The sequence below is a fragment of the Cololabis saira genome, chromosome 4 (genome assembly GCF_033807715.1).
Source record: "Cololabis saira isolate AMF1-May2022 chromosome 4, fColSai1.1, whole genome shotgun sequence".
NCBI classification, from domain to species: Eukaryota; Metazoa; Chordata; class Actinopteri; order Beloniformes; family Belonidae; genus Cololabis; species Cololabis saira.
Genome location: NC_084590.1, coordinates 42,594,251 through 42,610,438, shown reverse-complemented (window position 1 = coordinate 42,610,438; position 16,188 = coordinate 42,594,251). Strand labels below are relative to the sequence as shown.

The following is a 16,188-nucleotide window of genomic DNA, read 5'->3' as shown; positions in this document are numbered from 1 at the left end:
AGGGGGCATTTCCTTTTTCTTATTCTGAGGATAAAAGTTTGAAATATCTTGGGTTCATGGTACCTTTTGGATTCGGATCTAAAGTCTGGCGAATGGTGGAGCGCCTCTCCAAACACAATGTCATCATTCATTTGGATCACAATGCTGTCGCTAACACAAAGTCCCTCATAAAAGTTGCTGACAGGAAAATGTTGTCATGTGAGAGCAGAGGAACTCCCAAACCTTTTTTAAGCATCATGCTTGCGGTTCACAGTTAGAAAGGGTTTATTTATTTATTTATGTCAAGGTCTCTTGCTGGAGATTATCTGAAAAGGAAATAGTTGATGCTGATTTCAAAGATGCGATGTTGTCGTGGAAACATTGTCAGTCAGAACCGTGTCTGGAATAGAAACAGTTTCCCCCCTCCAGACCTGTGATTGTCCTAAAATTAGATCCAATAAGTTTGTGTTCTGTGCACAGCCTTACCACCAATTGTGAAACTTCCAGCGGTATTTCCTGTGTGTGAGCGGAGAAAAAAATATTTTTGCCAGTGTCTGACCTCAGCTGATAGAAAACACAGTCTATAATAAACCAAAACACATCCTCAGCTGTCCGTCATGTTGCTGCTGTTACGTCACAGAAATGTTATCGGCTTTTTAAAGCACAGATTGCTGCTTGTTTTCTTTAGTCGGACACCTGACGCTGGAGTCCTGCCGGTGCTGTGCCAACTATAACATCATCAGTTAATCCATCTTTAATGGGCTTAGAGCCCCCTCAGACCGGGATCAGAGTCGGCTTCAGGGGGTTGTGAAAGTCAGAGGACTGAAGAGTGTTCAGCATCATGTTCCCTGAATGATTGCACCGCTTTCACCAGTCGTTGATGATGAAGTAAGACATCACTACTATATTGATGAAAAAGATTGTGAGCGGAGGATGAGGACGTGGTGGATCATGATGTTCAGTCAAATGTGAATGGCCAAATGTTCACAGCCATTAGAAAATCACCTCTCGCCATGTGGGATAGTGATGCTGGTTGTCATAGCTACCGGGATGACAGGGTGATTCGACTCAAGTGAAAATAGTTTTTAGTTCTGGTGGCAAACAGGAAACTGTTTTGTGTTTTATTCAGTCATTGGGAAGAGCGGTGATTTTTGTCTAATCTAGTTTATGCAGCACTTAGATATTTGAATCTTCTGGGCATTAAATACTTGTTTTTCTTATCTTGCACTTTATTTTTTATCTTGCACTTTATATTTATTTATTTATTAATTAATTTATTTATTTATTTATTTTTTCTTATTCATATATTTATGTTTTCTTATCTTGCACTTTATACAAGGACCAGCACCTGCGATGAAGCACCTGGAATTTCGTTGTTATGAACTATGAATAATGAGAATAAAGAATCTTGAATCTTGAAGAAGCTGAAATTCAAGTCTAATTAAATGCAATTATTTCAAACTAGTTATAATTCCCTAAAGTCAGTCAAACGTGAATTCATGCAAAGATGTGTCTCTAAGGAGTGCATCAAACCCTCCTGTCCTAAGCGTGCACGGGTGGACATCTCCAGGGAAACCAGGTTGGACTTGTGTGTGAGGAGGGGGGGGGGGGGGGGGGGGGGGGGGGGGGGGGGTGGATGAGATGGATGAGACAACAGAGATGCCATCACTGCATCACTCCGTTATCAATACCGGCTTCTTCGTGTTCAGGGTCAGCAGGTCAGCTGGAGCCTGTCCCACCTCTCTTCGGGTTGAAGGGACAAGAACATGGTGACAACATGGTGAGAACCCTCTGCATCATGGGATGGCCCCTCTGAGCCTTTTAGTTCCACAGATGTAACTAAAAGTCTGGGACAAGGTCGCCATAGTCAGCCCTAACTATAAGCTTTACCATAAAAGCATAATCTTAAATGTACAGAGGAAGTCTGCACACTGAACCCAAACTGGGAGGTGGCTCTGAGAGCCGGATAACTGAAGGCCTCCCGGTATACTTGTGAAAACTCCAGGAACCACAAACAAGCGTGCACTCTGACGGTGAACATCTCTGTTGGTATAATACAAAACCATAAATTCTTCAGACGGAATTAAAGCCCCTCTATGTGGCAAAACCACATCCGACCACACGAGGGCAGCAAACGAGTGCACCTAGTGGCACACAGTGGTATTACAGGATGGTCCTGACTTGTTAGTACAGAATTGCCAGTGCCTTTTAAGGCTTTTAGGGCTTTTAAAGCTTCAAATAAAGAGGATTTATTTATCTTATTTTTTATTCTAATCACCCACATGCTGAAAAAGCAAAGCAGCTTCTTCTGGCTTTTCCCTTTTTATGAGATGATCATAAAATGTTGATATGTTTAAGACTGTTAAGTTTGGCTCTGGAACTGGTGGAAGCAGGGGAATAACATCTGAATATTAATTAAAAAAATAAAAAGCAAATGACTAGCTGTTTTAAAGAAGATGGAGCTCAATTTTTGTCAGCAGACGTTAGTGGATTACTGAGGAAATGAAGCGTAACACCGATGTACATATAAATGTTTACATGTACCCCACTATTTAGAGAGACCAGTCGTGGACATTTAGGAGTCACTTTAGCTGGATAGTTGTTTCAGAAAGCAAGGACAAACACTCTGCTCAGTCCGTGTACGTCGCTTTCACTGCCACCGACCGCCGTGTTTAGTCTGAACTCTTAAGTGCCAGAGTGCCAGAGGACACCGGGTCATCTCAGTCTGTGGAGACGCAACGTGGTAAAAGCAGAAGTTTTCAGCATTTTATACATTTTATTTGATTTTACTTCTTTTATTGCTCTCAACAAGCAGCAATAGCAGTAATACAGACTGACACATCAAGGGAGCGCTGCTGCTTCTACGTGTGAATACATGAAAAGGCTAAAAACTGCATAATGATTCACATGCAAGACTGGGAAATAAGCTTCTTTTTTTTTTTTTAGCAAAGCCTTGGTCCTGAAGTTGAAAGACGCTGACAGGTCTTGTTTAAGCTTTCTTTTCTGCTCCAAGGCTTCGCTAACAAGCCCGCCCACATTAACACATCTACTGCAGACAACCTAATCCACCTCCTGTTAGACAAAGTGCAGAGTCTGTGACAGCAACAACACACTCCTGGGTTTTGCTCGACTTCAGATTCAGAAGGCGTTGCAGGAGCAGTCAGGCGGCAAGATGTGAGACTCCTCAACTAAACACCAGCCGCCCTGGGCATGAGGATTTTAAACATTTTACACCGAGATAATTCAGCATTGTGAAAAAAATAGAAAAGTTTGGATGTTTCTTCAGGGTTTATGCTTGTTTGTCCAAAACTCTTTGATGACATTTGTTTACTGATGCTGCCAGAATGTAGACAGCAGCACTTTCAGACTGAATGCAGAGCAAACGTACTTCTGATTTTGAGTCTGTGCACAAACTTTATTGCCCGTTACTCTATCAGATAGAACCTGATTTTTACAATCCTGAGGACTATAATTATTAAAGACCAGAACAGATTTTTTTAAACTATTTTGATCAAGACAATCCCAGAACACGTACTCACCGGTTTGATTAAACCAAATCTACTGTGATGAGCATTTAGCCGTGGCCTGGGTACAGTGTGCACAACAAATCCCTTTCAAATAAACTTGGGACCAACTGACAAAGCGAAGATGTTTCCCGGCTCCTTTGTGACAGTTTGGATCCTAATCCATTTGTCTACATCAGTGTTGCAAGTAAAAGAAAAAAACTTTTCCCGAGGGATTCAAACTCAGTTCTCTCTCAGTTCTTCAGTTCTTACTACATGCTGATTTAGTCCATAATGAAGTTTGTCCAGAGGGTTTACACGTTCTGGACTAATGTCCAGTCCGCCACTGCCCCGTCTATCTATGACATACTGCTCCAAAAACAAGGAGACATGCTATATGCCATATCAGTTTCAACAAATTCTGCTGTGTTTGGCTGATGTGTGATTTAAGCGTTCCTTTAATTCCTTTTATCATTAAACAACGAGCAATGACATCAGTCACAAAAAAGAGGAAAGACGACAGACTTACCTGGAAACTGGTAAGAAATGTTCTATGATGCAACAAATCAAATGTTCCGTTTACAAACTGGCTTTCTACCGGTCCGGTTACCACTTAAGATTTAATCACAGAAGTATTCGTGCTGCAGCACCAGATGAGGATGGTAATGAAACTGCTGCGAGCTTCCCCCGCCGCGCTGCGATGGGTTATACTCCTTAGTTCCAGTTCAAGTACCACGGTCCTGCGTGTTTTAGATGTGTCTCGGCTGCAGCACACTTGGCCCAGATTAAGGGGCCACTGATTGACTTCTGCAGACCTTGATGCCAAACGAAAGCAGTGATCCATTCATTTGAATCAGGTTTGTCGGCAGAAGGAAACACTGGAGGACTGGAACCGAGAACCAATGCATTATGGGGTATGGTTTCGGTCATTGCGGTTGGTTGAGTTTGTAGTTTTGTTATACATGGTTCTTTAGTTCTGGTGTGGTTCTGTTAGGATCTGTTTTACTTTGAAGGTCTGCCTATGTCTTGTTTGTTTCTGTGGCCTGGTCTCCCTGATGGTTAGCACCTCCAGTATGTCTCGTCAGGTATATCTTGTCCGGTCTTTCTGTGTCTCTCTGCTGCTCCATCTGTGTTTCAACCTCTTGTTTTCATCCCAACTGTTTGCGAGACCTTTTTGTTTTTGGATACCCGCTTATGCAGCACGTTTTTTCTTAATAAAATACTTTTCCTTGATACTCCTGCCACCTCATCTCCTGCACATGGGTCCCCTCCACTCAAACACATGACAGTTGGAGGTACACCAGTCAGTTGCACGTTAGAAATGTTCCCAGAAGTAGCAAACCCTCCATCCATCCATCCACTTTCTATACCCGTAGCAAACCATCAAGTACTTTTTGCATACTAGATTGTCAGATTGTTTGAATACTTCAAACTCTGTACCGCAGTCTGGAACACAGTACTACACATCTCAGTGTAGTAGTTGTGTATTTTCAGTCCATATTGGATCATTTCAACAGCTACTAGAACTACAAACTAATTAGTAACATATTTCAGTTATATGAGGCAGAATGGGCACTTCCCGGGTCCGACACGGAGCCTATCAGTCCACAATTCAGGTAAAAGACATTTTAAAGTGATGCATTAATCAAGCCTTTGTTTTAATAAAGATTTCTGAATTAATCTGGTTTGTTTTGCGTTAAGCAGCAATGACTAAATCCGAGAATGACATGTGGTAGTCTGATGACTTTAAAACAGCGGTGGTTTGGACATGGCTGCGACTCCATTCTCATGTTCGTCGTGTGTCCAGTACCACAAACCAAACCCAGTCCTGAGTATTTCACAAAATGTGGCGAAAGTTTCTTTGACTTTGACCCCAACCGAGGTCATCTTCTGTGAATGTTCCAGTTTTTGGGGTTAGACTTGGGTGTTATTGATTATCGTAGGCATGCCTGGTCGTTCACGACCCTGCACCTGCAGACGGTATGCAGCAGGGCGAAGGTCCGTACTTTTCGGGGCAGTCGTCGGGCGTGTCGAGGCCTGCAGATGTGAGTCTGATCTATAATAAGACTGTGCTGTGAAGTATTTCAAATCTTCACCTCCTCCTCTGCCATCCCTCCATTCCTCGGCTTCGCCCAGGGAGCACCACCTTCCCCACCTGCTGCTGTCCGTCTGCCACCCAGAACAGCAGCTAAGACCCACAGCCAGGTGCAAACGTAGCAGGAGCAGTTTGTTATAGACCTCAACTTTTTCAAAACGGAGCCTTTTTATGCAGATTAAAGAAATATGATCTTTTTCATATTGAAAATTCAACTAAAATGACTGCAGAGGCTCCAGCTTCATAATGGTGATCAGACTCTTGCTTGCTTCGACATCAGTGTCGGAGCTGCACCTGTTGTCCTCGTTGTACCTGATGAAATGTCAGGCACTCGGCTCCAGAATAACAGTCGAGTCTGTTCAAATTTGCATAAAACTCAGAGAACCTTTCATTTTCTTTGAGTAGATAGTTTTTTCACCTTTTCTTTTTTTATATAATTCAACAGAATCTGCACCGATCAATGTCACTGCTCCACTGTGATCATGTGTGCAGCGACGGGTGAGCAGCAGTGAATGCGGGCTATGCGTCCTTCTGACCTGCTGGACACCGAACACCAGCAGCACACCCAAACACGCATGGCGTCCACGCCGACATGACATGCACACAGTCAGATTCACACGCACACAGATTAGCTTTCTCCTTCACACACACATACTGTAGCCGAGCTCAGGCAGCGAAGAAAGTGATCCTGTAAAGAAGGCAGGGCTGTGAGGGATGGTGGGATGAAGAGGGGCAGGAAGGAGAAGACTGAAGGACTCCTGAACTGGTATCGTTGAGATGTGCTGCTGACTGACTGATAGGAAAGTGAAGAGGAGCTTGTGGACATTCAGAGTTAAATCATTTACATTTTGAAGCTTGCATCACCTCTCTGCGGGGATGGAGAGATTGTTGGTGGATTTGTGCGATTCTGAACAGCAGAAGCCCCAAGATGGAGCCTTGAGGAACTCCACAGGTTATTTTTGTTATCTCAGATTGATAGTTGTCTATTTACGCAAAGAAGTCTCATTCAAGTCTATTACAGCGCATGCAGCTGAATCAATAATGTCACTAATGCTTCACCAAGAAAGAGTGTGATTGATATCTTTGTTAAAGGATGAGTGTGTGATTATTTCCAGTGGTATTTTTGTTTTGCTGCTCAAAAATTAAATATGTATCCTGGAAAACCTACTGGAAAAGCCATATTATTGCACCTGGCACAAAAGAGTGATTCTCTCCCCTCTCTGCGTCTTTTGTAGTAGTTACAGCCACTTGTTTACCTCTGGGTCCACATCAGTGATGCATGCAGATGAAGATGGAGCTGCCATTAGCTGCCAGTCTCAACCACTCATCAATGGTAGAGAAAATGAGCTCAATGGCTCAAAACTGCTCAAAAAAGAAAGTCTGGAGACCGCAACAGCCAGGAAATAAAAGACTGAATCCTGTAAAAAGTAAAATGAGAGTTAATCATGTTCTTAACAGCAACGATTAAGGGAACAGAAGGAACTAAAAAGTGATGCCATTGTGACTATTTCTGTTGGAATGGGGTCATTTTCCTTTTGACTTTTTTAATGTATGGTTGTTGCACGATGCCTTGTCACTTACATGAAACATGAATGAAACTCCTGACTTGTGCTCGACAGTTTCACGCAAAGCTGTTTCCGTCAGTTATCTTAACATCTGCACACGTGTTGGGCAGTGAGAGCTTTTTTATGGAGGGTGAAAAAGAGAGTCTAACCATTTTGCTTTAAGAATTCATCTCCCTCATTTCCACTTATTCCACCTCATCTGAAGTCGAGTTGTGTGAAAGAAACTGTTTTAGTTGGTGGAGATCTGTTACAGGCTTTTTTGTGACTCTAGGCGACTTGCAGCTGCTGAATATATGAATGTAAAACTGATCGAATGAGCACGGGATATAAAAAAGTGTCAGATGGAGAGGGAATTATTTTTATCATCCATGTTGGCATCTCCAAGATTTCTGGGGAGGTAAATAAAGTTTGAGTACGCAGAGTAGACATGCCTGTTTCAGTGTGAAGCGTCTTAGCTGGTTGGGAAGCTGGTTGGACGTGTGAATGCACCAGTTATGCAGCCGGTTCAGCCTCGGTGCAGAGAAATGACCGTGGAAAGAATGACAGGAACTTCACTAATGACAGTCACTATATTGGGTTCTGTAACTCCACATGCTTCAGCCTGACAGGAATACCTCGCGTCACATTTTGTCCAGAGTGCTGCTGGAGGTAATTGCCGGGATATGACACCGTTATGTTTTGAAGGCACGTCCATGTCGGTTGGTGTCCTTTACAGACATTTCTTTACATTGATTTTTTTAATGTATGTGTGTAGACGTCTAACATGAGCTGATGATGTCTGATCCAAGCCAGTTAAGATCATTTCTTTCTTTGGAAAGAATCTGCGTTGTACAGTCCAGTTATAGACGGATGACATAAACAAGCTTACAACCAAATTTTTGTCTATTTCAGACTCTGACAGAGACCAAGAGGACAGCCATGTTTTCAGCCAGACCAGAGATCCAGCCGTAAGTAAACACACTCTTCATGGTGCTCGAGTGGATGAATGTCCGTGTTAATCGTACTCTTTCTGGCTTCACAGTTGGGTTTCTGAGCGACTTTGTTCTGTCAGAAGAACCAGTCACCAACAACCCGTTTGAGATTTATTCCACTTGCAAAGCAGATGACAAAACTACCAAGTTTTGTAGTTTATACTTTTCTGTTTATTGTTTTTCTACATCCAGGGTCAGGCTTCCAAGTGGCCCGACATCCACATATGTGGACAACCACAATATGTCAACAAATGATGCTTCTTTTTAAAAGAAAGTGGGCTTTATTGAAAGTAGTTGGACAGCAAACATGTAAGAGCGAGGGGATGACATGCCCATCTTTATATTATATAGGTAAAAGGTCTTCATAAGCCCAAATGGCAATGATGAAGAAAAAATTCAAGCCAAAGAAGAGCTTGGGTCATAGGAAGGTGGTGTTTTACTTCTAGGACAAATCCATAAATAAATCAGCTGATGCAGCAGTTACGCTGTAGGAATCATTTACAGTGAAGCTCTAAATCCTTACAATGGTTTTGTGGGAAAATGGAGAAAATGACAGCAGCTGAAGACACTGAAGGCGTATGCGTGGTGATGTGGGAGGTGGATATCTGTCTTTGCTAAAGGAACGCTAAGAAGATTTAGTCACAGTGCGATTTCTGAGGCTTGATATCAAGATTCCAGCGCTTTGCATCATGGACCAACGTAGGTCTCGTATATATATATATCTGCACGTGAGACAGGTTGCACTGGGACATGTGTTTCTCTGGGGTTTTTTAAATAACTGATGAAAATACTTTGAGTGAAACTATCCACCAGGACTACCAACTTCATCTCTAGTCTGGCCAAATCCTTTTTCTTAAATTGAGTTTTAAACTTCATCAATCCTGTAACTGTCTTTTTTTCAGTTTAGGTTTTAAAAACTAGATGGATAGGAAGAAATAATGGCTTTGATTTAAAAAAAAAAAAAAAAAAAAAGGTTTCTATATCATGGCAATTTCTGTGTGAAAATTAAAGCTATGCAGTAAACATATTTGTTGTTCATTTGAGATTCTGTTTTTACTGATAATTCTGCCTCCCTGGCACACAAAGAAAGCTAAATAACATTAATGTGTAAATCTGAGTGTCTAATAAATCATAGTTCATCTGCTTTTGCACAAAAGTCACCTTTGGACAGTTTGGTGTTCTGTTGTGAGACAGCAGGTTTCATCACCCGCTCCATTTGCATAATTAGCCTGATGTTTGGCCCTTAAAGAAAGAATACAAAGCCGCTTAAACAGGATCTTTGGCTCTGATTCCTCCAGTCACTGTTGGAGATTAATAATTAAATAAATGTACCTTGTCAGGTCGCACGTCCTCACAACCTGGACGCTGAGTACAGAAGGAGATCTTGACCCTGTGATTTCGTTACATCTAAGCTACATATTGAAATAAAAAAATCTGCATATGTTTCAGGAAGGACAAAGGCACCGGTCCTCCTATAGTTTTGCAAAGTGCTTTAAGTGTTTAAGCACTTGTTAAAGCAGTTTATAAATTCACATTCATATATTCATCTGCTCTCGTTGTGATGTGATCAATGCTGCCTGGTTTCTTTACTGCTGACAAGTAAAACCAGACCGGAGCGTTCATGAGACAAAACAAGGGCTCAAACACAACCAAAACATGAAGAATATGTGCATATGACAAACATCACAGTCAGAGGTAATTTTGACAAGGCTTTGGACGAGATTAACTACAGGACTGTCTCAGAAAATTAGAATATTGTGATAAAGTTCTTTATTTTCTGTAATGCAATTAAAAAAACAAAAATGTCATACATTCTGGATTCATTACAAATCAACTGAAATATTGCAAGCATTTTATTATTTTAATATTGCTGATTATGGCTTACAGTTTAAGATTAAGATTCCCAGAATATTCAAATTTTTTGAGATAGGATATTTGAGTTTTCTTAAGCTGTAAGCCATGATCAGCAATATTGAAATAATAAAAGGCTTGCAATATTTCAGTTGATTTGTAATGAATCCAGACTGTATGACATTTTTGCATTACAGAAAATAAAGGACTTTATCACAATATTCTAATTTTCTGAGACAGTCCTGTATGTAAGGGTTTATAAGAGGTCGGAGCATCATGTGATTCCTCCAGAGACGGCAAAAAGTAAAATGATCTAAATCCAGTTCAATGGCAAGTATAGTATGGTTTTTGGATTTTCTTCAGGTTTATTTTTTATTAAATCTTGTCAGTGGAAGCATCACTGGCACAATTTAACTGCACATGTTCCATTGTCAAAAAACAAACAAAAACAACAATATCAATAACTGTAACCACTGAAACAACCTGAGGTTTTTCACCCTGCAGTCCAGGTGTTCCTGGGCTTTTCCCTCTGCAGAAGCAGCTTGAATGTTGTCAATAATTGAGTTGAAGCGGTCCTGCTCTTACAGGAACCCTCTCACGCTCTGCTCCCTGGCAGGTGAAAGACAAGAGGCGGTCGCCCCCCTCGGCCAGATCCCCCTCTGGCCAGCAGCGCAACCCTCACCACAGCGGTTCCACCGACGAGCAGGAGAGCCCCGAGAGAGTGGTGAGACGCACAAATGAGAAGCACCCCGCTGGGGGGATCTGCTCTTACAGGAATCGTCACAAAAGTTGAACGTCTGCAGGAAGATGTTAGAAAAAAAACATGCACGAGTGTTGAAATAAAGTGAAAGATGTATCTGGAGGGAAAAGGAGTAACACTGCACTGATTTTTACTCTCATCAGCGGCAAATGTAACTTGAAATACAAAAGGATAAATAAATGAAGATGCTTCTGCAATATTACACACAATATATTTACATTAGTCAGATTATTGTGTGAAGAATGTAGTTCACTCGTTGCTCTGGCGTTGCTTCAGTCCATTGAGGTCTTTCATTCATTTTTGTTTTATCATCATCATCATCATCATCATCATCACACAATTTAGTTGTTAGTCATGTGACGTCATGTTTGTCCCGGGGACACAGAGTTTCTGGTTCAGACCTGAGTTCAGGTCGTGAGGCTTCACAAATCATCGTCCCTCCACCACCGTGGTTGACAATTGTTTCTGCGTTTTTCTCCAAACTAAAAGTCTAAAAGTCTCCAGTTTGGTCTCATCGGTCCAGAGGACGCTGTTTCAGAGGTCTTGTGGTTTGTTTAAATGCAGCTTTGCAACGCTGAGCTGTGCTCATATGCACCTTTCAGTCAGACAAGGTTTTGACCTTGACACCTCTTCAAAGAAGTCATAATCTTTTTCAAATTCTGCTGTCATGAATTTGGACATTTAACACAATTACTGATGCATGTAGAGATAATATGTAGCTCTTGTGTTTTTTACAGTTTCTCTCAACACAATTTGCCTCTCCTGAGAAAATTCTTCAGCATTTTCCTCTTGGTAATAATCTTTCTCACTGAACACTAGTGGACTCCTCCTCGTTAAGAAACCTTATAACCCTTCCAGGTTTATATACAACACTCTATTTGAACCAGGAATAGTATCTGAAATAGTATCCCCAATACTTTGTCACATTTAGAAAAAGGTTCAGAATCCACAAGCGAATGTTTTTATCCAGATGCAGCACTGAAGCCAGGGTTTGATCTGTTTACCGCCTGATCCAGCAGACATCACAATCCCCCTTGTCTAGTCTGCTTAGGTCATCGTCCACCCCATAAACAAACCTTATCTCTCCCAGGTCAGCAGAAATGGCAGACGCCGCCTTTTCATGCAGCAGCAGGTGGTGGGCCGCTGCTCGACGCTAAATCAACAACAAAACACCAGAACGCGGCAGAACTGAAACCAGCTGCGGCCGTGGGGACCGATGTAAACAGTTTTAACCTCAGTCGAGGCCTAAAGAGTGGATTGTTTGACCGTTTGGGTGATTTTGTGAATAAAACAGGGGGTTGTGGCTTGTGGGTTGGATTTCCAGATTCCGGCAGTGCAGTGACACCTGTTGACCGGTATTTGACCACACGGACTCTGAGAGGTATCATCTGGTGTTTTTAGGTGGGATTTGACTAGTTAACCTTCCAGTTGGGATCTTTGTTACCAGAACTATATAGAACCAACACAATTCCCCGACTTCCTCGACCTTTTGGCCCCCAGAGACCCCAGAATACTGATATTTACCCATTTCAAGGCCAATGGATGGATGGACATGGTGGTTTCAAATAGTTCGTATTTTTATGGCCAAGCAGATGAAAACAAGTAATCTAGCTAAAAAAGAAAAGGAATACCACAATGTGTTTTTCATAATGCATTGATAGTTAGTTAATCTTGACTGTGGCTAAATGTTGTATGAACTTAATTTCAATTGCATGTAGAATAACCTTCACTAACTTTGCTTATTCAGTTAAGGAACTAAAATAATATGTCACAAAGTCGATTCTCCAGCTCACCAATCTACAGAGAGTAATCCAGCTCCTTTGTTAAATTTAATATTTGTTTCTTTCTATGGAGTTTGATTTGACGAGATAGTTTCTGCACAATCTCCCCGAAGGACAAACATTTTTGCAACATGCCCACCTTTCATTTTATTCTACTCTGCCAAGATTTTACCAAATAAGAAGTGCAACCGACACCACTTTTGCAATGGTTATCTTTATGACGATATCCCCTCTGGAGGGGGATTCTTCTTCTGCAGATCAGCTCACGGCGTCTGCTGCTTGTTGTCTGCAGGTGCAGAAGGAGAAGCTCCATGCAGAGCTGAAGCAGGTATTGAGTCAGAAGAGAAGTCATCTACGAGATTCAACCAGCCAACTGGCTCAACCAGAGATGGACTCCGAGGCCGCCGAAGAACAGGCGGTAAGCAGCGGCCTGAGTGACGCCGTTGACGTGAGAAGTCCTTACTTTTTTAATAATCGTGATGACAGCTGGAGAGTCTGAGTCTAAGAAAATGTGTTTGTGTGTCAGAGTGAGATGGAGGGGTCCGAGGCGGTGGAGATAGTGGTGGAGACGGACGCAGGGGTCGGAGCCAGCGGCTACAGCGTGACAGGCGGAGGAGAGCGAGGGATCTTCGTGAAAGATGTCCTCAAAGACTCTCCAGCTGCCAAAAACCTCAGTCTCCAGCAAGGTACCGTCGCTATCTCTGACTCCTTCAGGAGGCTGTAACGACAAACTGGAGGCAGTCTGCTTGTTTCTGGCTGCGTATGAACACCGAAAACCTAAATAAATCCTTACAACGTCAGTTGTTTGACTACTGTTCCACCTGAGAATTGTACTTTTATTTTGAAAAGTGAGACAAATCTTTACAGCATTGATTGATGCTCGTCTTACTCCATGTCTTCTGAAGGTGATCAGCTGCTGAGTGCAAAGGTTTACTTTGACAACGTGAAGTACGAAGATGCTCTGAAGATCCTTCAGTGTGCGGAGCCGTACAGGATCAGCTTCCAGCTCAAGCGGACCGTCCAGGGAGCCGAGGTCAGCGTGCGGCCCAGGATCCCCAGCCTGGAGGCCAAAGGTCCCAGAGCCAAGGTCTCCAAAATGGTAACCGGCGGTTTCCTGCATTTGCATGACATTAGCAGAAGTAACTATAAAAAATTCAGTTCCTGAAACTTTTTACTGGGAGTAACAAAACAAAAAGTATTTTATTAACAACTAGAGGTGCTGCTGAAGCAGGAAATCCAGGAGAACCAAAGATCCGAAATTATAAAGACATAAATTTAAAGGCGACTCGAGGACCAACAAAGGGTTGAAGACACACAGAAATGCAAAAAAGGATGAATGCAACAGACTGGTGGACAATACAGGGGACAATACAGTTCTCACACTCACACACACACACACACACACACACACACACACACACACACACACACACACACACGCAGGCGGTTCTGCAGGAGACAGTCGGGATGATTTAAAGCCGACCAGAACAGGAACAGCAGGAAGCCGGGAGGAAACCACACTCAAGGGGCAACACTTTCACAGTAAAAAGGGAATTGAGCTGACGATTAAACTAAACACAGAGCAGAAGCTTCACAGGAAAAGTCCATGACACACACAAGAGAATCCAGAAAATGCTAAATATAACCTCTAAACAATAGAAGAATTATTACAAAACAACCCAGTTACAGTTACAGAGGAACCAGAACCTGTTTGACCCTGAATAAGATGGAAGTGGGTATAGATGATGGACGGACGGACGGACGGACGGACGGACGGACCGGGGTTTCAGTATCGTAACTGAAGGAATGCGCTTTGGTTGACTTTTTTTATTCCTTCAGTTATGAGAAATGAAGGTTTATCTTCCCTGATTTCCTGTTTTTGTTTACATAAACCCTCCGCTGGTCGTGAGTGGGTTTTTTCTCCCAACCGCACACTAATGGCTATGTTTGATTATTGTGCTTATAAAGAGTAACAACAAGTCCTGAGGTGCTACGACGGCAGCCACAAACACTCAGACACAAAAAACAGCAGGGGGGGGGGGGTTCCTATGTACTCAAGTAAAAGATAAAATGTTCACAACTGTCTTCCCTGGTAGTTAAGGGTGCTCTCAGAAGTGCTTTGATGTCTCATCAGGGCTTCCTTTTGTTCGTTATCCGCTGCATTTACAAGGTCAGAGACAAAAAACTCTCCAAAAGTCGCTTGTCTCTGGGGAGGAATTAGCAGCTTTTAATGAATCTTTAACTGCTGGAGAAGGTAAATGCACATAATGACATGGTTCAGTCACCAGAGGCTGGAATCACAGTATTTACAGGTACAAAGCCCTCAATATACACCAGTAATATAATTAAACGGTGACCTTGCATCGATATGTTCCTTAAAAATACATCACAGTTCCTGTTTAAATAGTAAAATCAATGCAATGTCCATGTGTTAAAGTAACTAAAGTCTAAAAATCAGAGTTTTCAAGTCTGTAAATTAAAACTACAACAACTGCAGAGTAAATATGAATATAAAAACTTTTTTTTTAAATCCTCGCAAAAAAAAACTCAAATAGTACATTATAGCGCTTTAGCACAAAGCCAGGCTATTTAAAATCATGGTTCAGTTACTCCATTAATTCTTTTATTTGATAATAAATCAATATTAATTAAGATTGCATAATAACTTTTGAAATAAATGGTTTAAAATTCAACATTGACTCATGGTTCCACCCAACAGATCTTCTAGCTTCAATATCTGTGTGTTCCAGAGCGTGAAAGGCAGCAAGGCGTTCAAGGCCCAGAAGAGGAGAGGAGGTCGTTTCGGCCTGAAGAGGCTGAAAGAGAAGCACAGAGAGGAGATGGTGATCGAGGGAACACCCCCCCGGCTGGAGACGGGGGACGTGGACGTGGAGTTTTCACTCCCGAAGTTCAAACAGAAGAAGGGTGCGAAGGAAGGAGGGACAGCAGCCACTGGGAAGGCGAAGGGGAGGATCAGGTTGGTCCTGTTTGTGGCCTCGTTGTCATCTTGTTAGGTGCTTATACGCTAAACCAATAATCAGCTGTTGGGAACGCTGGACGCATCTGTGAACATCAGGCGGGGGGGTAATGCAGCAGAGGCTCCGATTGGCTGCTCTATGTAATAAATGAGCGCTTTTTGTTGTAAAAACTAAATAAATTAAATTAGAATCAATGTAAAAAGCAACCCATATAGTGTGTGATTTTAAGCTGAAATGCAGGTTTATGAGATTAAAACATATCTAACTAACCTACAGTTATTTTGGAAACTAAAAACTGAATTTTTTTTTAATCTTACTAAATAATTTAAAGGCTACTGCCGGCGTAGACCACATGTCACAGTTTAACGTTGGAGTGTACAGTAAGTGTGATTGGTATCGGCACTTTGCCTCCTTGACACTGGTTTAGTGTTAAAGAGTCCTTTGTTTATTTTTGAAAAGGCTAAAATTGCAAAAGTTAAACTTATTATAGTCCCAGCTTTCCTTTAAAGTCATTGAATGATTATCTGTTAAATGCTGTATTGAAGAGCACCAAATCTTGTCCTTTCTTCATAAAAACATATTTACTAAAAATCCTCGCGAAAAGACCCTTAAATGGTGAATATTTTCCAGATGTACTCAAAAGGAAAAGAAACAAACTTGTCTTATATTCAGATATTTGTGTTTTCTTTATATTTAACAAAACAT

The 16,188-nt window shown here is 41.9% G+C and overlaps 1 protein-coding gene across 6 annotated transcripts in view; it reads left to right on the top strand.

Moving 5' to 3' along the window:
* The window catches only part of prx (periaxin), a 46,091-nt gene that overhangs the window by 14,854 nt on the left and 15,049 nt on the right, over positions 1-16,188 (top strand). For 2 of the 6 annotated variants that reach the window (XM_061719842.1, XM_061719846.1), the window contains exons 2-7: positions 8,034-8,089; positions 10,581-10,688; positions 12,798-12,953; positions 13,032-13,191; positions 13,411-13,604; positions 15,256-15,482. In XM_061719842.1, coding sequence (XP_061575826.1) covers positions 8,034-8,089; positions 10,581-10,688; positions 12,798-12,953; positions 13,032-13,191; positions 13,411-13,604; positions 15,256-15,482 — 901 coding nt within the window. Of the gene's footprint in view, positions 1-6,379; positions 6,530-8,033; positions 8,090-10,580; positions 10,689-12,797; positions 12,954-13,031; positions 13,192-13,410; positions 13,605-15,255; positions 15,483-16,188 lie in introns of those variants that run through there. The other 4 variants (XM_061719845.1, XM_061719844.1, XM_061719841.1 and 1 more) reach the window with 4 other exon arrangements.